At 41.5% G+C, this 18851-nt stretch overlaps 1 protein-coding gene across 2 annotated transcripts; it reads right to left on the bottom strand.

Moving 5' to 3' along the window:
• Positions 1–1364: 1364 nt before the first annotated feature.
• Positions 1365–16921, bottom strand: MRPS17 (mitochondrial ribosomal protein S17). Of its 2 annotated transcripts, none has more exons than XM_085878883.1 (3): positions 16770–16921; positions 2844–2973; positions 1365–1911 (listed from the first exon to the last, which is right to left on the bottom strand). In XM_085878883.1, exons 2-3 carry the CDS (start codon positions 2970–2972, stop codon positions 1531–1533), a joined length of 510 nt encoding a protein of 169 aa, XP_085735009.1. In that variant the 5' UTR covers position 2973; positions 16770–16921; the 3' UTR covers positions 1365–1530. The 2 variants fall into 2 exon arrangements, with proteins under 2 accessions (XP_085735009.1, XP_085735010.1); XM_085878884.1 differs by having other exon boundaries at positions 16820–16915.
• Positions 16922–18851: the final 1930 nt, after the last annotated feature.

The raw sequence follows: 18851 nt of genomic DNA, 5'->3' as shown, positions 1-18851 counted from the left end.
AAGTAACCAAACATGCACTCAGATCGCATTCAGGCAGCCAAACATGCACTCGGATCACATTCAGGCAGCCAAGCATGCACTCGGATCGGATTCAGGCAGCCAAACATGCACTCAGATCACATTCAAGTAGCCAAACATGCACTCAGATCGCATTCAGGCAGCCAAACATGCACTCAGATCACATTCAAGTAGCCAAACATGGTAAAATTAAAAAAAGTCCTATTTCCTGCATCCTCTATCCCCCATTCTTGATTGTACAAATAAAGTTTAATTAAAAGGCATGTTCAAATGTGCCCGTAATTGCATTTTTTGGTGTTTGACCTTTGCACTCCGCCGTAGGTGGTGGGGCCAAAAATTACACTGCTCTCGTACCTTCTTGCCATGTGGTGATCATAACTGCCAAGTTTGGTGAACTTCTGCACAAACGTTTATGAGGAGATAGCGTGATGGACAGACAGCCCCGATTGCAATATTCCCCCGTTTTTTTTTCTTCAAAAAACGTGGGAATAATGATTTTATCTCAGGTGGACATGGTTCATGGAAGAGTTTGTATGTTAAATGCAGTATTGCACGTTGCACAAAGCAGCATAGACAATGAGATTTGAAGCTGATATGTCAAGCATTAAGACTCCCCTTTCTAATACATATTTCTACATTTATCGGTGGGAAGAGATGTGGGTGGGAGAGGGGTCAATTATTAGAATTAAGGTGTTCGGAGGAGTTAATTGGTTTGGGCTGGCAGGATGACCACACTTGCTCCCAAGCTGTCGAGCTTGGGTTTGACTCTCAGCCCAGTTATAAATTATAAAGTCCTGTTTTTTCATCAATGTGCATGCCGTTCCTCGGATGGACGTTAAATGGGAGTTCCATCTGCCAACATTAGTTGGTGGACGTTAGATGCCACAGTGTCCTTCATGAAGAGATTGTGAGCAATCGGCCTGGACAGCTGGTTTGTGAAAGACTTGGGCCAAGCTTCCCCACAAGAACGTGGAAATAAAAGAAGAAGAAGGAGAAGAAGAAGGAGAAGGAGAAGAAGGAGAAGAAGGAGAAGAAGGAGAAGGAGGAGGAGAAGGAGAAGAAGAAGGAGAAGAAGGAGAAGAAGGAGAAGAAGAAGAAGAATTTTTTATTGGATTGTTGTTGCATTATGGATTATCTTTATTATGTATAGACAGAGGGAGCAGAGGGTCAAAGACAGGGTTACCTTTGCATACGTAATCAGCAGTAGAATTCTTAACATCACTACCACTGACAGTGGAGACTACTTTGAGCAAGAACTCTGGAAAGTATTGAACAAAAACTTCAGGGATTCCTTTGTTTGTATGTACAGGCAGCAGTCAGCAAGAGTCCATTTTTTTTTCTTTCTCCTCACGCTGAGGACAAAGCAGCCATAATGGAGTCTGTGTTTTTGAGCCACAAGTCAAGATCTCTTGCTTACAGTATGACAATTCCAATCATTATTAAAAGTGTACGTCTCATCATATACATAGAAACAGTTCGTTTATTTTTCAGATTAATAATATATTTTTTAGATCATCGAGGCTTTTCAGAAGTCAATTCTTCAGCTGAAGAGGAAATCTCAAGTGTGTGTAACTTGTCCACTAACACTTTAGCATCACTGCTGCCAATATCAGCAACACTGACTTTATTGTCCAACAAATTTCTATGCACACTCGAACGGTGTTGTTCATGCGATCGTAACCAAGCCTGGGGATCATCAAGAAATATACGCCCGGCACAGCGCATCCCTGTCAGTGGATCGACGACGGCGCCGGCTTTAAACACGATTTCCGCAACTCTGTGCTTGACCTGCTTGTTTGGTGGATCTACAAGCGCGTGGAGCAGAACAACATCCCCAACTCTGCACCGATGTTCAGGATCATGAGCAAAGTAAGTCTTGCGCTTGTTGTAAAACTGCACATTCACACACCAGGGCAAGATGTCGTCTACCATGTCACCGGAAGTACAATTTGCAGAAACAGAATGAGAAACATGCAATAAGGCTACAGAGTGCTCTCGGAGATTCACGACCAGAGCAATGTTAATAGCTAATGGCACATTCCACAAGGTATCAGAACAAACATTGAGCCAACAAGTATCACAAGCCAAATGTTTCCACTGGTTTCACCCTGGTTGGGGTATCATTAGGATCAATGTACATTGTACATCGACACCTGAGGGCCCTGCAAGGTCAAATAACTATCATCTCAAACATTTCCCCACATACAAAAGAGATTTACAGAGAGATGTACTTTGCGAAAGTCCAATCAAGAGTAGAGACCTGCTGGAAACACCATGTTCAGCAATTTCAGTTATTTACCAATATTGTCACGTGCAACAATCTTCTTCTTCTTGATATGAACGTTTGTTTGCCATGGCTTCTCTTTTCCAAATTCTGCAATTGGCCTCGACACAGGTGCAGTTCCACTTGCAATGGCACCGCTAGCTCGCATGACTGATTTTTCAACCACCTTGAGAATATTTTAATCATGAATAGAATGTGGATATTTGATTCTTGAAAATAAGTCCCCCACACCCCTGATTTATAAGTTAAGGTAAAATCTTTTGCATGTGGGAAAAAAAATGTTTGAGAGAGAAGGGAAAGATTAGAAGCATTTTTACTTTTCCTCATTATTTTTCAAAACATAAGAGAACAGTTTATAGGTGGAAGCAAAATAGAAGGAAGAACCAACTCAATGTTTTGTTGGAAAAGAGAAACGTTAAGAATGCATACTGAGGAACCAAAATAACTCTTCAATAAAGGAAGAGATCATTGCAGGCAATGACCACCCACAGACACCCAGGAGACAGCTCCACAGGCAAAGCAAGTTTTAATAGAGAAATACCTTTGTAAGATACTTGTCCAGAACCAATCTTGTGACATGAACTTTGGCAGTTTCCTGTATCTTTGTTCCGACAACCTTCCCAACAATCCAAACAGCTTGTACTGCTGGTTTCTTCACAGCTGACGCCATGCTTGGAATCGAGACAGAAGCATTAAATGACCATCATACTAAAATACGCAATTCGGTGTCTGTATATCTGACTGTGATGCCTTCGGTCATTACTTATCCAATCACAACCAAATTTGACAGGAGGACTCAGGGTCGCATAATGAAGGTTGTAGCGACTTAATTTGCCCCCTTTCCCCAAGTGGGTTTTCCGCCTTTGGCAAAATCCGTGTTAAGGTGCATCGATAGCTTATCGTGGCATTTGTTTTCCCATGGCCGCTTCTAATAACAAAAGCAATAACAACACGAACGATGGTGGATGTTAACGCACATAATATCAATGTTATTACAAAACAATATGAATACTAATAATATCCCCTCTTCCCAAGGTTTTTTTTTTTCTTCCCTGGACAAATATCATGTTAACATATATAAATAGCTTATCATGGCGATTGGTGGGACACCCCTACCGCAAGTAAAAAAAAAAAAAATTATAAACCAAAAACACGGATGATTATCATTTTAAACCACCACTACTGCTGTTGAACACAAAACTGAAATGGAGGAAACCCGACGTTATTGAGGAATTATATTTATATGCTTATATAGACAGACTAACAGACTAACAGAGGTGAGCCTAGATCTACTATAATCTATATACCACAGAGAAGATAATATGACCCTTCCTGCCACTCCCATAGGGTGCAGGTGTACTACTTTAAATAAAGAAAAGCGCTTTTTCAAATTGTATAGTAAATAATAAAACCAGATGTGTAATACGTCGGCCGAGAGCAGACATGTTCACTCCCAACACCACTCTAAAGTGCGGCCTGATTTTTTTTTTCCAGCAAAGAAATTCAATTAACTTCAATCCAAATTTTAATAACTCACTGGTTAAACAATTTTCAACAATCGGCTTTAACCACCCGCATACTTAAATGTGCCACAGTGGGTGTAGGGAAGCGTTTTAGGCCCCACAACAAAACAGTGAAAACTAGAGGGGGAGCACTGGGTAGAGTGCAAAACCTCCGCCGCCAATACTGCTAGGTCACTCGAGTGAACCTGATATCCTATTCATTCAATTTGATGTCAACAGTGCTCACAGAGTTATAGTTTGCAACTTTCCCTTTTACTTTTAACTTTTACATACTCAATTCATTCGTCATAACTAGATTCCTTGAGATAGAAATTGATTTTACGTGGGTATATCCACCTGAAGTTCCAAAATCAGCCGTAATTATAATTTTGGCATATTTTTTTGTTGGAAATCACTTAGAACACGTAGAAATGCAAAAAAAAAATAAAAATAAAAAAAAATCGACATTTGTTGAAAAAAAAGTTGAAAAATTTTTTTTTTTTCTCCAACAATTTTTTTTTTGGGGGGGGGTTGGAAATCACTTAAATCATGTAGAAATGCAAAAAAATTTCTAATATTTTTTCAAAATGGCCGCCATAGAGGCCATATTGGATTTTGGACCAAGTCCAAAATCTAATGGCATGATCCTTGGACCATACCTAACCCCCCACCAAGTTTCGTCGAAATCCGTCAAGGAGTTTTTCCGTAATACTGTTCACAAACAAACAAACAAACAAACAGAAAGGGGTGAAAACAGTAACCTCCGATCTTCGATGGCGGAGGTTAAAAATTATTGATTTCTTCAAAATGGCAATAGGATGAGAACAGCACCGGGCAAGGGTTAAACTCAACACTGCCTGGAGACGCCCGGACACTTGTTGTTTTTTTTATAGCAGTCGGAACTGCTGTTCAGCTCAATTCGGCTGTATAAATTTTGAGGTTAAGAGCTTGTAGAGCATATCGCATATTAGTTTTAAAATATGAGCGGAAATTAAATAAAGGTATTAACATCGCCCAGAGAAATCCAGAGACGCCTCCGGACTTCTCCGGGCGGTGCTCGTAACTTTATTTAATTTCGAGGCTTCTCCAGGCGGTGTTCATAGGTCAGGTCAGGTATGGGAGCATGCGACAGAGCAGCGCGTTGCTGCGTCCACTTTCCACCGGTACTCCAGGGGCCTCCGTCTGGTCATCCCTCAGGCAGATGCCTGGCCCATCCCCATCTACTTGAGATGCCGGTAAACCTGCTGCAACCATGACGCATGTGGTTGGCCCATTGGCCTCCTCCACTCACGAGACTCCCTCGCTGAGAGAATCTGGTGAGCAGGATCAGTGTCAGGAAAACGAGCCCACATGTCCAGACAGCCGTAACTAACGCTCACGGATTATGCAGGTAACAAATCTCATATGAGTCTCTCTCAGCAATCGCTCGTTGGACACAAAGTGCGACCAGCGATAGCCAAGGATTCTCCGAAGAGACTTGGTACCAAAGAAATTAAGTCTCCGTCTCAGATCCTTGGTCAGAGTTCAAGTCTCGCATCCACAGAGCAAGACTGGAAGCACCAAGGACCTGAAGACTCAATTTCGTCCTCCCGCACAGGTACCGGCAGCGCCACACCCCATTATCCAGTGAATCCATGACTCCCCAGGCCCGACCCAGACGTCTATTGACCTCTCACTCACAGCCAACAGAGACATGAATATCACTCCAAGGTAAGTGAATCTCTACACGACCTCAACATCCTCACCACAAACAGGCACAGACAGGACAGCAGCATCCAAGATGTCATTGAAAGCCTGGATCTTAGTTTTGACCCAGGAAACCTGTAATCCCAGCGGCTCCGACTCCTCATTCAGCACCTTGAGGGCCCCCAAAATGATATCTAAAGTCTCCGCAAAGATGACTGCATCATCTGGGAAATCAAGGTCAGAGTTCTTGACATTCCCAAACGTGCACCGCAGCTTGATCTTTCTGACATCCTCTCAAGAATCCAGTCCATACAAGTGCTGAAAAGTGTGGGGGCCAGTACACACCCCAGACGAACTCCAGTAACAACTGGAAATAAGTCAGAGATGGTACCACCACATCTCACAGCACTCACAGTACCAGAGTAGAGATCAGACATCAGATTGATCAGTTTTGGTGGCACCCCACGAAGACCAAGAATCCTCCAGAGGGCATCCCGATCCACTGAATCGAACGCTTTACAGAGATCAACATAGGCTGCAAGCAGCACCTGCTGAAACTCTCGTCTGCGTTCGGTGAAGACCCGAAGAACAAGGATACGGTCAATCGTTGACCTATTTGGTGTAAAGCCTGACTGCTCTGAACGCTGGTGCTCAAGCAGATGGTGGCGAACCCTCTCAAAAATTATCCGAGCAAAGACCTTGCCCGGCACTGAGAGCAGCGTCAACCCTCGGTAGTTGTTGCAGTCTTGGCGATCACCCTTCCCTTTCCAGAGAGGGACAACAAGGCCCCTCTTCTAGTCAGTTGGGATGATGCCTGTGTTCCAGGCAGAGCACAGAACTGCATGCAATGACATGAGTGCAGCATTTCCACCAGCCTTGAGAAGTTCAGCATGGATGCAACAGATCCCTGGAGCTTTACCCCATTTCAAGCGGTTCACCGCAGCCTGTTTCCACAAGCGAAGGTGGACCACAGTTGATTGGAGGGTCAGCAACAGGGATTGTAACACCCTTGACGTCCAACTCGACAGCTGGTGGATCAGCATGATGCAACCGCTCAAAGTAACCGGCCCAGCGGGCCTTCACTTCGGACTCCTCTGTCAAGAGCCTACCACCCTCTGCTCTAACTGCAGTACACCGAAGCATGGGCTTGGATGAACACAATGCGCGAATTCCCCTGAAAGCGGGACGAGAATCACCTGTCCACAGGTGATACTCCACCCCCTCACAGATTCCTCGCACATTGGCCTCCTTGTCCACTCTTAGCGCACGTACAGTTTTACGCCTCAGCTCCCAGAACAGCTCAGCTCTGCCATTCAGCCTGGCCCTGTGACTCTGGTCAATGGTATCCAGTGTCCCTTGAGACACAAAATTCTTCTTTGCCCTCCGGTCAGTTCCAAGACATCCACTGGCAACATCAAGTACGGTGGTCTTGAAGGCGCTCCACAACTCTTCAGGACCTCCCAAAGCACCCAGACCCCCCAAATCTCCAGTCAGCTTGTTCGCAAACTCCTCAGCTACCCTCTCATCCTTGAGCTTGCCAACATCCAGCCGAGGCTGGGATGGTACCATTCTCCTGGATTTAAGGTACAACTTCAGAGTTGCTACAACAAACCGGTGGTCAGTATTGTGGAACTGAGCACTCTGGTGGACCCTGCAGTTCTGGATCATCCTCCAGCGACCATCAACGAGGACATGGTCAATCTCCTTTGCCACACTGCCAGCGTTGGAATACCAAGTCCAGCGATGAGCTTGTGGGCGCTGAAACCATGAACCGGCTACCCTCAGTCCATGACTTCTTGCATAGTCAAGGAACCTAGTGCTATTTTGGTTCATAGTTTCTGATCCATGGGGACCAACACATCTCATAACCATCCCTATCAGTTCCAGTCGATGCATTGAAATCCCCCAAGACTAAAAGTGTATCTCGTCTGGGGCACTGAGCAACCACAGACTCGAGCGTGGCGTACAATGCATCCTTCACCATGAGATCACTCGCCTCAGTCGTAGCATAAACAGAGACCAGGGAAATGACACCTCAGGAGTGACGAATCCTTAGTCTCATAATACGCTCGTTGACCGGTGTTACCTCAATTATCATTGGAGTCAGCTTATTGGACACAGCTACAGCAACTCCTTGGGCATGATAACCATCAGAGCGACTAGACCAATAGTAGGTCTAACCACCCACCATGATATCGCCACAAACTGGTCTCCGAACATCAGAGGGTGCTGCAATACCGATGTCCAAACGCTTGAGCTCAGATGATAACAGAGACAGGTGATCATCCTCTCTTTGGGATAGGACATTCCAGGCACCCACCCGAAGGGACCGCCTCAGGTTAACCCAAGAAGACCGCCGTCTGGAAGACGACACCTCAGCACCACTCCGACACACTCTCCCGCAATCTGACCCGGGAATGTTACCCCGTGGTTTCTCTCCTGTCATCAAAGATTTGGGATCCCGAAGGCTTTGCCCCAATCCCGTCATCCGGTGAGCTGCCCTGCGAAGAGAAGCTGCACAGCAAGTATTCCCACAGAGTGGGTTTTCAGATTTCTTTGCGTTTTTGTGTTTTGCGGAATGAAGGGTGTTACGGTGGCTGGAGTGGAAATCCTGACACCAACCTCCTCATTAGAAGTAACCCAACTGCAGGAGGATGTCCTCAGACACAGTTGGGCACTAGATATGGATGGCCATTGACTCACAAGGAGCTCCTCCGCCCTTTGACAGGTTTTGTTTTTAATCCTGCTGGGTGTCCATATCCAAACACCCTCCTCACCAGAAAACCTGGTTGGGGAGACGGTTGAGTCGCCGACAACCCGACCATGGAAAAGGTTAGTACAGGTTTCCATGATACCGGTAGCAAGTCACAGATCTCATCTGGCCTGACCTGACTGAAGCTTTATTTACCTGAAGTGTTCGTAGCTTTATTTAATTTCCGGACTTATCTGGGCGGTGTTCATAGCTTTCTTTAATTTATTTAATGTCCGGACTTATCTGGGCGGTGTTCATAGCTTTCTTTAATTTATTTAATGTCCGGACTTCTCTGGGCGGTGTTCGTAGCTTTATTTAATTTCCGGACTTCTCTGGGCGGTGTTCGTAGCTTAATTTAATTAATTTAATTTCCAGACTTCTCCAAGTGGTGTTAGTGGCTTTATTTAATTTCCAGGCTTCTCTGGGAGGTGTTCATAGTTTTATTTAATTAATTCAATTTCCGGACTTCTCCAGGTGGTGTTCGGAGCTTTATTTAATTTATTTAATTTCCGGACTTCTCTGGGAGGTGTTCGTAGCTTTATTTAATTTATTTAATTTCTGGACTTCTCTGGGTGGTGGTCGTAGCTTTATTTAATTAATTTAATTTCCAGACTTCTCCAAGTGGTGTTAGTGGCTTTATTTAATTTCCAGGCTTCTCTGGGAGGTGTTCATAGTTTTATTTAATTAATTTAATTTTCGGACTTCTCCAGGTGGTATTCGGAGCTTTATTTAATTTATTTAATTTCCGGAATTCTCTGGGAGGTGTTCGTTGCTTTATTTAATTTATTTAATTTCTGGACTTCTCTGGGCGGTGGTCGTAGCTTTATTTAATTTATTTAATTTGCAGACTTCTCTGGGTGGTGTTCGTAGCTTTATTTAATTTCCAGGCTTCTTTGGGCGGTGTTCATAGTTTTATTTAATTAATTTAATTTCCGGACTTCTCCAGGTGGTATTCGGAGATTTATTTAATTTATTTAATTTCTGGACTTCTCTGGGCGGTGTTTGTAGCTTTATTTAATTTCCAGACTTCTCTGGGCGGTGTTCGTAGCTTTATTTAATTTCCAGACTTCTCTGGGCGGTGTTCGTAGCTTAATTTAATTTATTTAATTTCCGGACTTCTCCAAGTGGTGTTAGTGGCTTTATTTAATTTCCAGGCTTCTTTGGGTGGTGTTCATAGTTTTTTTTTAACTAATTTAATTTCCGGACTTCTCCAGGTGGTGTTCGGAGCTTTATTTAATTTATTTAATTTCCGGACTTCTCTGGGCGGTGTTCGTAGCTTTATTTAATTTCCAGACTTTTCTGGGCGGTGGTCGTAGTTTTATTTAATTTGCGGACTTCTCTGGGCAGTGTTCGTAGCTTTCTTTAATTTCCGGACTTCTCTGGGCGGTGTTCGTAGCTTTATTTAATTTATTTAATTTCCGGACTTCTCTGGGCGGTGTTCATTGCTTTATTTAATTTCCGGGCGGGATATTGTAATCATCCAGTTTGTTACTTACGAAATCTAAAGATTTCGTAAGTATATTGATCACTTCCGTTTCTGTTTGTTTGTTACTTATGAAATCTAAAGATTTCGGAAGTATATTGATGCCTTCCGTTTCTGTTTGTTTGTTACTTGCGAAATCTAAAGATTTCGGAAGTATATTGATGCCTTCCGTTTCTGTTTCTTAGTTTGTTTGTAGGCACGATAACTCGAGAACGGAAGAAGCTACCAATGTCAAATTACACCACGTGATTCAGGGGGGTGATGGCTAGTGCTGATTAGATTTTGGTCAAAATCGGTCAAAGGTCAAAGTCACAGTGAGGTCAAACATAATTCCGTAAATTAATGTGGAAAAATGGAGTATTTTTGCTTCGCTCGACGTTACGAGTTCGTTTTAACTTCGATTTTAATTTTGTCTTCGGTTTTTGCGATCGCTTAGGACACTTAAAACTCGGTTGTCGAAATTCTGGAACAGCGATGAATAACTGATATATATAATAAATAATAAGTCTTTTATCAGATTCTTCTGAAAAGTAATACACCTATAATCTGGCATATCCTGCTGGTACTGAATCACTTAAAAAAAAAAAAAAATGGAATTTTTATAAGAAAATCTAGTTTTTGTCTGGGACTCATTATCTGCAAACCACAGTGTAAAATCGTAGACCACAATGAATTCAGAATTCAAGCTCCCCTTGGGCTTCTGACTGATTCATGCTTTTATTAGACAAGGTCAGAGGTCAAGTTGACGATTTCGTAAGTACCAGTCTATGACTGCTTGTTTGTTTGTGTGTTTGTTTGTAGGCACGATAACTCGAGAACAGAAGAAGCTACCAATGCCAAATTACACCACGCGATTCAGGAGGGTGATGGCTAGCGCTGATTAGATTTTGGTCAAAATCGGTCAAAGGTCAAAGTCACAGTGAGGTCAAACATAATTCCGTAAATTAATGTGGAAAAATGGAGTATTTTTGCTTCGCTCGACGTTACGAGTTCGTTTTAACTTCGATTTTAATTTTGTCTTCGGTTTTTGCGATCGCTTAGGACACTTAAAACTCGGTTGTCGAAATTCTGGAACAGCGATGAATAACTGATATATATATATATAATAAATAATAAGTCTTTTATCAGATTCTTCTGAAAAGTAATACACCTATTATCTGGCATATCCTGCTGGTACTGAATCACTTAAAAAAAAAAAATGGAATTTTTATAAGAAAATCTAGTTTTTGTCTGGGACTCATTATCTGCAAACCACAGTGTAAAATCGTAGACCACAATGAATTCAGAATTCAAGCTCCCCTTGGGCTTCTGACTGATTCATGCTTTTATTAGACAAGGTCAGAGGTCAAGTTGACGATTTCGTAAGTACCAGTCTATGACTGCTTGTTTGTTTGTGTGTTTGTTTGTAGGCACGATAACTCGAGAACAGAAGAAGCTACCAATGCCAAATTACACCACGCGATTCAGGAGGGTGATGGCTAGCGCTGATTAGATTTTGGTCAAAATCGGTCAAAGGTCAAAGTCACAGTGAGGTCAAACATAATTCCGTAAATTAATGTGGAAAAATGGAGTATTTTTGCTTCGCTCGACGTTACGAGTTCGTTTTAACTTCGATTTTAATTTTGTCTTCGGTTTTTGCGATCGCTTAGGACACTTAAAACTCGGTTGTCGAAATTCTGGAACAGCGATGAATAACTGATATATATATATATATATATATATAATAAATAATAAGTCTTTTATCAGATTCTTCTGAAAAGCAATACACCTATTATCTGGCATATCCTGCTGGTACTGAATCACTTAAAAAAAAAAAAAATGGAATTTTTATAAGAAAATCTAGTTTTTGTCTGGGACTCATTATCTGCAAACCACAGTGTAAAATCGTAGACCACAATGAATTCAGAATTCAAGCTCCCCTTGGGCTTCTGACTGATTCATGCTTTTATTAGACAAGGTCAGAGGTCAAGTTGACGATTTCGTAAGTACCAGTCTATGACTGCTTGTTTGTTTGTGTGTTTGTTTGTAGGCACGATAACTCGAGAACAGAAGAAGCTACCAATGCCAAATTACACCACGCGATTCAGGAGGGTGATGGCTAGCGCTGATTAGATTTTGGTCAAAATCGGTCAAAGGTCAAAGTCACAGTGAGGTCAAACATAATTCCGTAAATTAATGTGGAAAAATGGAGTATTTTTGCTTCGCTCGACGTTACGAGTTGGTTTTAACTTCGATTTTAATTTTGTCTTCGGTTTTTGCGATCGCTTAGGACGCTTAAAACTCGGTTGTCGAAATTCTGGTAAAAATCGGATGTTTTGGAGACGTTTTAAGATTGTATAAAAATTATTTCACTCGTGCGTCACGGGTTGTCACGTGGTGCAGTGCACTTGAGCAGAGGCGGAGTTGATCACGTAAAGGTTTTGGTTGTGCGCGCTGATGGTGTTTTCGATAAAGATGGTGTTTAAAAGTCATTTTTTATCCCAATAAAGGTTATCGTCGCATGCCTGCCTCGCTAAGCCGTCGAATTATGTAAAGATTGTTGGTGGATGGCCGAATATTACGGTTTTGTGACTGATAAAATAATATAAAATAATTGCGTGAAGAAATGGAGATTTTAGCTTCGGTCGACGTTACGATTTTTGATGGTTTGGTACAGAATCATCGTAGAAACTTCTGGTTTGCGTCGCTACCTTCTCTAGAGACAGCTTTTATTAGACAAGGTCAGAGGTCAAGTTGACGATTTCGTAAGTACCAGTCTGACTGTGCTTGTTTGTCTGTTTGTTTGTTAGCAACTTTACGGCAAAACGGCTTTAGCAAACACTATCAAATTTAATCCACAGGTGGGCAATGAACCTTGGACGACCCCATTAACTTTTGGGTCCAATTGGATCAAAGGTCAAGGTCACGAAAAGATCAAAATCGTTTTTCGCTCATAACTTCATCAAAAATGATCTGATTTACTTCAAACTAAGCTTATAGTGAACCTTATTCTATTTGTCACTTATAATCCTACCCATTCCTATCGTGAAAAATGCATATTTGTGAAGATCGGTAGGGTCCGAAGTTTTGGGGGTCATGGCCATCGGTCAAAATTACAAATTTTCTATTAGAACGAAAACATGGTTACGAAAATACAACTTTGAGGGAAAACAGCTGGCTCAAACACTGTCAAATTGTATCCACAGGTGGGTAATGAACCTCAGACGACCCCATTAACTTTTGGGTCCAATTAGGTCAAAGGTCGTCGTCTTCCAGACGGCGGTCTCCTTGGGTTAACCTGAGGCGGTCCCTTCGGGTGAGTGCCTGGAATGTCCTATCCCAAAGAGAGGATGATCACCTGTCTCTTATCATCTGAGCTCAAGCGTTTGGACATTGGTATTGCAGCACCCTCTGATGTTCGGAGACCGGTCCAATTCGGTCAAAGGTCAAGGTCACGAAAAAGTCAAAATCTTTTTCGCTCATAACTTCGTCAAAAATGGTTTAATTGACTTCAAACTAAGACTAAAATATTCCTTATTCTATTCCTTATAATCAGCATTCAGGTCAAGGATATATCAAATTTAAATTTGATCCCCAAAATAACTTTATGCGTTAAATGGGCGGGATTTGTTGTGCCTGGCACCACTTGTTTAATTTATTTAATGTCTGGACCTCTCTGGGTGGTGTTCGTAGCTTTATTTAATTTATTTAATTTCCGACTTCTCTGGGCGGTGTTCGTAGCTTTATTTAATTTATTTAATGTCCGGACTTCTCTGGGCGGTGTTCGTAGCTTTATTTAATTTCCGGACTTCTCTGGGCGGTGTTCGTAGCTTTATTGAATTTATTTAATTTCCAGACTTCTCTGGGCGGTGTTCGTGGCTTTATTTAATGTCCGGACTTCTCTGGGTGGTGCTCGTAGCTTTATTTAATTTCCGGACTTCTCTGGGCGGTGTTCATAGCTTTATTTAATTTCCGGACTTCTCTGGGCGGTGTTCGTAGCTTTATTTAATTTATTTAATTTCTGGACTTCTCTGGGCGGTGTTCGAAGCTTTATTTAATGTCCGGACTTCTCTGGGTGGTGCTCATAGCTTTATTTAATTTCCGGACTTCTCTGGGCGGTGTTCGTAGCTTTATTGAATTTATTTAATTTCCGGACTTCTCTGGGTGGTGTTCGTAGCTTTATTTAATTTCCGGACTTATCTGGGCAGTGTTCGTAGCTTTATTTAATTTACGGACTTCTCTGGGCGGTGTTCGTAGCTTTATTTAATTTCCAGACTTATCTGGGCGGTGTTCATAGCTTTCTTTAATTTATTTAATGTCCGGACTTCTCTGGGCGGTATTTGTAGCTTTATTTAATTTCCGGACTTCTCTGGGCGGTGTTCATCGCTTTATTTAATTTCCGGACTTCTCTGGGCGGTGTTCGTCGCTTTGTTTAATTTCCGCTCACGTTTTAAAACGAAAATGCGATACGCTCTACAAACTCTTAACCTCAAAATTGAAAAAGCAGAATTGAAATTTAAACAGTGGAATTGAGTTTAACAACATTGAGCTCAACAGCAGTCCGACTGCTAAAAAAAAACTAGAGGGGGAGCACTCGGTAGAGTGCAAAACCTCCGCCGCCAATACTGCTGGGTCACTTAAGTGAACCTGATATCCTATTCATTGTAGGTCAAAACGGATCAGACTCTACTGAACCACGATTGAATAAACTAAACTAGATCGACGCGCATGTAGAAATGCCAAAAAAATAAAATCGAAATGTTTTTGAAAAAAAGTTGCAAAATTTCTAGGTTTTTTTTGGGGGGGGATTAGAAATCACTTAAAACATGTAGAAATGCAAAAAGAAAAAAATCAAATATTTTTCAAATAAAATCGAAATTTTTTTGAAAAAACATTTTTTGGACCAAGTCCAAAATCTAATAGCATGATCCTTGGACCATACCTAATCCCCCCACCAAGTTTCGTCGAAATCCGTCCAGGAGTTTTTCCGTAATACTGTTCACAAACAGACAGGGATGAAAACAGTAACCTCCATCCATCTTCGATGGCGGAGATTAAAAAGTCTCCAGGTGGTGTTTAGTATGACCGTCGGGAAACGCCGGGTACGTCTTAAACGCTCGTGTTAAATAAGAGCGTACTACATACAGTACTGCACAACAATTTTCTTATTACTTAACCAAATTTCACTTCTTTGTCTTCATTTGCGATCCCAATTAAAACTTGAGGGGGAGCACTCGGGAGAGTGCAAAACCTCCGCCGCCAATACTGCTGGGTCACTCAAGTGAACCTTATATCTTATTTATTAAATATGATGTCAACAGTGCTGAGTTATAGTTCTTTTCTCCATTTTTTTTTTTGGGGGGGGGGGGGGTTGGAAATCACTTAAAACATGTAGAAATGCAAAAAAAAAGAAATCGAAATTTTGTTGAAAAAGTTGCAAAAAAATTTTTCTCTAACAATTTTTTTTTGGGGGGGGGGTTGGAAATCACTTAAAACATTTAGAAATGCATAACAAAAAAAAAATTTCTCTAGCAATGTTTTTTTGGGGGTGGGGTAACAATTTTTTGGGGGGTTGGAAATCACTTAAAACATGTAGAAATTCAAAAAAAATTCTTGTTGGGGGGGGGTAACAATTTTTTGGGGGGTTGGAAATCACTTAAAACATGTAGAAATGCAAAAACATATATTTTTTGGGGGGGGTAACAATTTTTTTTGGGGGGGGTTGGAAATCACTTAAAACATGTAGAAATGCAAAAAAAAAAATTAATTTTTTTTGGGGGGGGTAACAATTTTTTTGGGGGGGGGGGTTGGAAATCACTTAAAACATGTAGAAATGCAGAAAAAAAAATTCTAATATTTTTTCAAAATGGCCACCATAGCGGCCATATTGGATTTTGGACCAAGTCCAAAATCTAATGGCATGATCCTTGGACCAGACCTAACCCCCCCCCCCCCACCAAGTTTCGTCGAAATCCGTCGAGGAGTTTTTCCGTAATACTGTTCACAAACAAACAAACAAACAAAAAAACAATGTATCTTGCCAAAAGGTGACCACGTGTGACTTCTTTAAGGTCACACTGAGGTGAATAGAGCTGCTATCCACCAGGAGTGACTCCTTGAGGAATATCTGCCTACGAGAGATTCCGATGAGAATCGTTCTACAGAGTAACCATGAAAAATATGCTTTTGCCTCATAACGTCACAATGTCTCAACTTGACATATCTAGAAAGCACTCATTGAGGTGTTCAATTTGAGGTACTACACGATATGGTTCCTAAAACTTGAAAATTTGACCTTGGGGTCAAATATGTTTGACCTTAGGTGCTAACCATGAAGGTCAAGGCCAATCGCCACCAAAAATTAATCAGCTGAGTGCCAGACCATGAACTATATTCCCATGAAGTTTGAAGACAATCCGATCAAAATTACTCAAAAAATAAGGGTTTCGTCGACTCCCCTGATTTGCAACAAAGTGACCTTGACCTTTGACCTTGACCTTCAAAATTTTGTGCACTGAAGGGGACCTCTATAGGCCTCTGATATGCGAAGTTACAAAAATTTCCGATGATAACTGTGCTCTGCAGAGTGATTTATACGTGATTACAGACAAACAAACAAACAACAAAAAAAAAAAAACATACAAGCTGACTTACTTCGTTTTGGCAAGATAACAAAGAGAAAGGGGTGAAAACAGTAACCTCCATCCATCTTCGATGGCCGAGGTTAACAACCGCAATTTTAACGAGTAAAAACAGATTTGACAAGTGAGTATTTTAATATATACGATTAAACAACATGGTCACTTCTGTCGGTGATCTTCAAACATTTTGGATTAAATCTTTAAATCCAGGAATTGCAAATAATTCATAAAGTTATGACTACAAAGAGGAAACAGTTAATGGGATTGTTAATGTGGAGCTGCGCAAATGGTCGAACTCATGATGGAACAGAATGCCCAAGTCAGTGTAAGTAACCTTGCCTCGGCGGACATCAAGCAGCATGAAAAATACGGCTCAAACAAACATTATCGAATATCAATAGAAGTTATATCAGACGAGACATACCGTTATGCAATGCAACCCAATGACAGACAGACACAACAGACCTAACTAACACCTAATGCACAGCTCGTCTACGGTGGCCGTTAACGTCCAATCGTTAAGCATGTACAGTGCATGTAATGTAACATAGTTCCTGCGGCTTGATCTGGATCCCGTGTGTGATCTCGCGAGACCCGGGATGCTGCTTCGCTTTTGGAATAGTCGGTTATCTTACAGGACTGTACTGTAAATCCATAAACTTACCAAGAAATTTCAGCGTGTCATAATAATTATCACACAGATAAAACTTCCTAACATTTCTAAACAATGAACAAACTTGCTTAGCTTATTGTACTGCGATAAGAAAGGCAGAAAGTAATCAGCTCGCATCAAGTGCACTGTTGTGGCTATTATATATGTGACATCACACAGACATTAAAAATCGCGTTTTGTGACGTATGCCGAAGTTGACTTATTGTTCGTTAAATTGAACACACTACCATTGTAGCGTCGATCGTAACTCGCCAAACTACAACTCCCCTGAGACTGTGCTCGAACTCAACATTAAGATAGATTAGTCCCATAAAATCCCGAAGACCCTGCAGACACAGTTAACCCTCAAGATCCTATATAGACCCCTTCAGACCCTGTTACACCCTTTATAACGATCTTTTACCTTTAAAAACCTCAGATCTCTTTATGTAAAAAGGCCTTTACACTCCTCACGTCCCTTGTCTCCCTTTAGACTCCTTCCACCTTAAAACCCTTTATACCATTGCCACAGCTCTCGACGACATTGGTTGCACATCGATTGTAGAAACTAAACCCCCCTTGGCACCTTTATAAAAAGTGAACACTGTATGTTGCTCTGACAATAGCAGAGGTATGTGATATATGAATACCGGCAGAGATGTTACAATAGCAGAGGTAGGTGACATATGAATACCGGCAGAGATGTTACAATAACAGAGGTAGGTGATACATGAATACCGGCAGAGATGTTACAATAGCAGAGGTAGGTAACATATGAATACCAGCAGAGATGTCACAATAACATAGGTAGGTGACACATGAATACCAGCAGAGATGTTACAATAGCAGAGGTATGTGATATATGAATACCGGCAGAGATGTTACAATAGCAGAGGTAGGTGACATATGAATACCGGCAGAGATGTTACAATAACAGAGGTAGGTGATACATGAATACCGGCAGAGATGTTACAATAGCAGAGGTAACATATGAATACCGACAGAGATGTTACAATAGCAGAGGTAGGTGACATATGAATACCGGCAGAGATGTTACAATAACAGAGGTAGGTGACATGAATACCGACAGAGATGTTACAATAACAGAGGTAACATATGAATACCGACAGAGATGTTACAATAGCAGAGGTAGGTGACACATGAATACCAGCAGAGATGTTACAATAGCAGAGGTAGGTGACACATGAATACCAGCAGAGATGTGACTATAACAGAGATGTGACTATAACAGAGATGTGACTATAACAGAGATGTGACTATAACAGAGATGTGACTATAACAGAGGTAGGTGACATATGAATATCCGAGAGGACACACATTCAGCTGCACAAACACAGGTCGAGACTGGATATCAGAAGCAAGTTTTTTTTTTTTTAAGTCAGAGGATTGTCACGGATTGGAACAATCTCCCTGACATTGTGCTTGAAGCAAAATCGATTCAATCCTCGAAGGCCAAACTTGACATTCATTGGTGGAATCAAAGGTTCCTGAGTGACAACTCATCCCTTACGCACGCACAAATGGTATGGAAAGTATGGGCAGACATCGTAGGGAAGTCTGGGATGATTACAGGAATATTCCTTTTCTCCTGATGATAATGATGATGATGATGATTAAACGTCCATTAAGCCGGCTGTCCTCACTGTAATTCATTGTCAATATGAGTATGTAATGGCGTATTCGTTTTTTGTTATACAAATGCCGCAATCTTTTTTTTGGCGAAGTAAAAGTAAATTATTTTTATTTTTTAATCATCTGAAAATATGTGCGGTGTATGAGTACTGTACATATAGAAACGCTAAAAAAAAAAATACTGAAGCTCTCGACGCGCCA

The sequence above is a fragment of the Eptatretus burgeri genome, chromosome 4, assembly GCF_056783735.1.
Source record: "Eptatretus burgeri isolate ZD-2024b chromosome 4, Ebu_testis_v1, whole genome shotgun sequence".
Taxonomy (NCBI): Eukaryota; Metazoa; Chordata; class Myxini; order Myxiniformes; family Myxinidae; genus Eptatretus; species Eptatretus burgeri.
The sequence above is the reverse complement of the archived record's forward strand: the minus strand, read 5'-3'. Positions and strand labels throughout refer to the sequence as shown.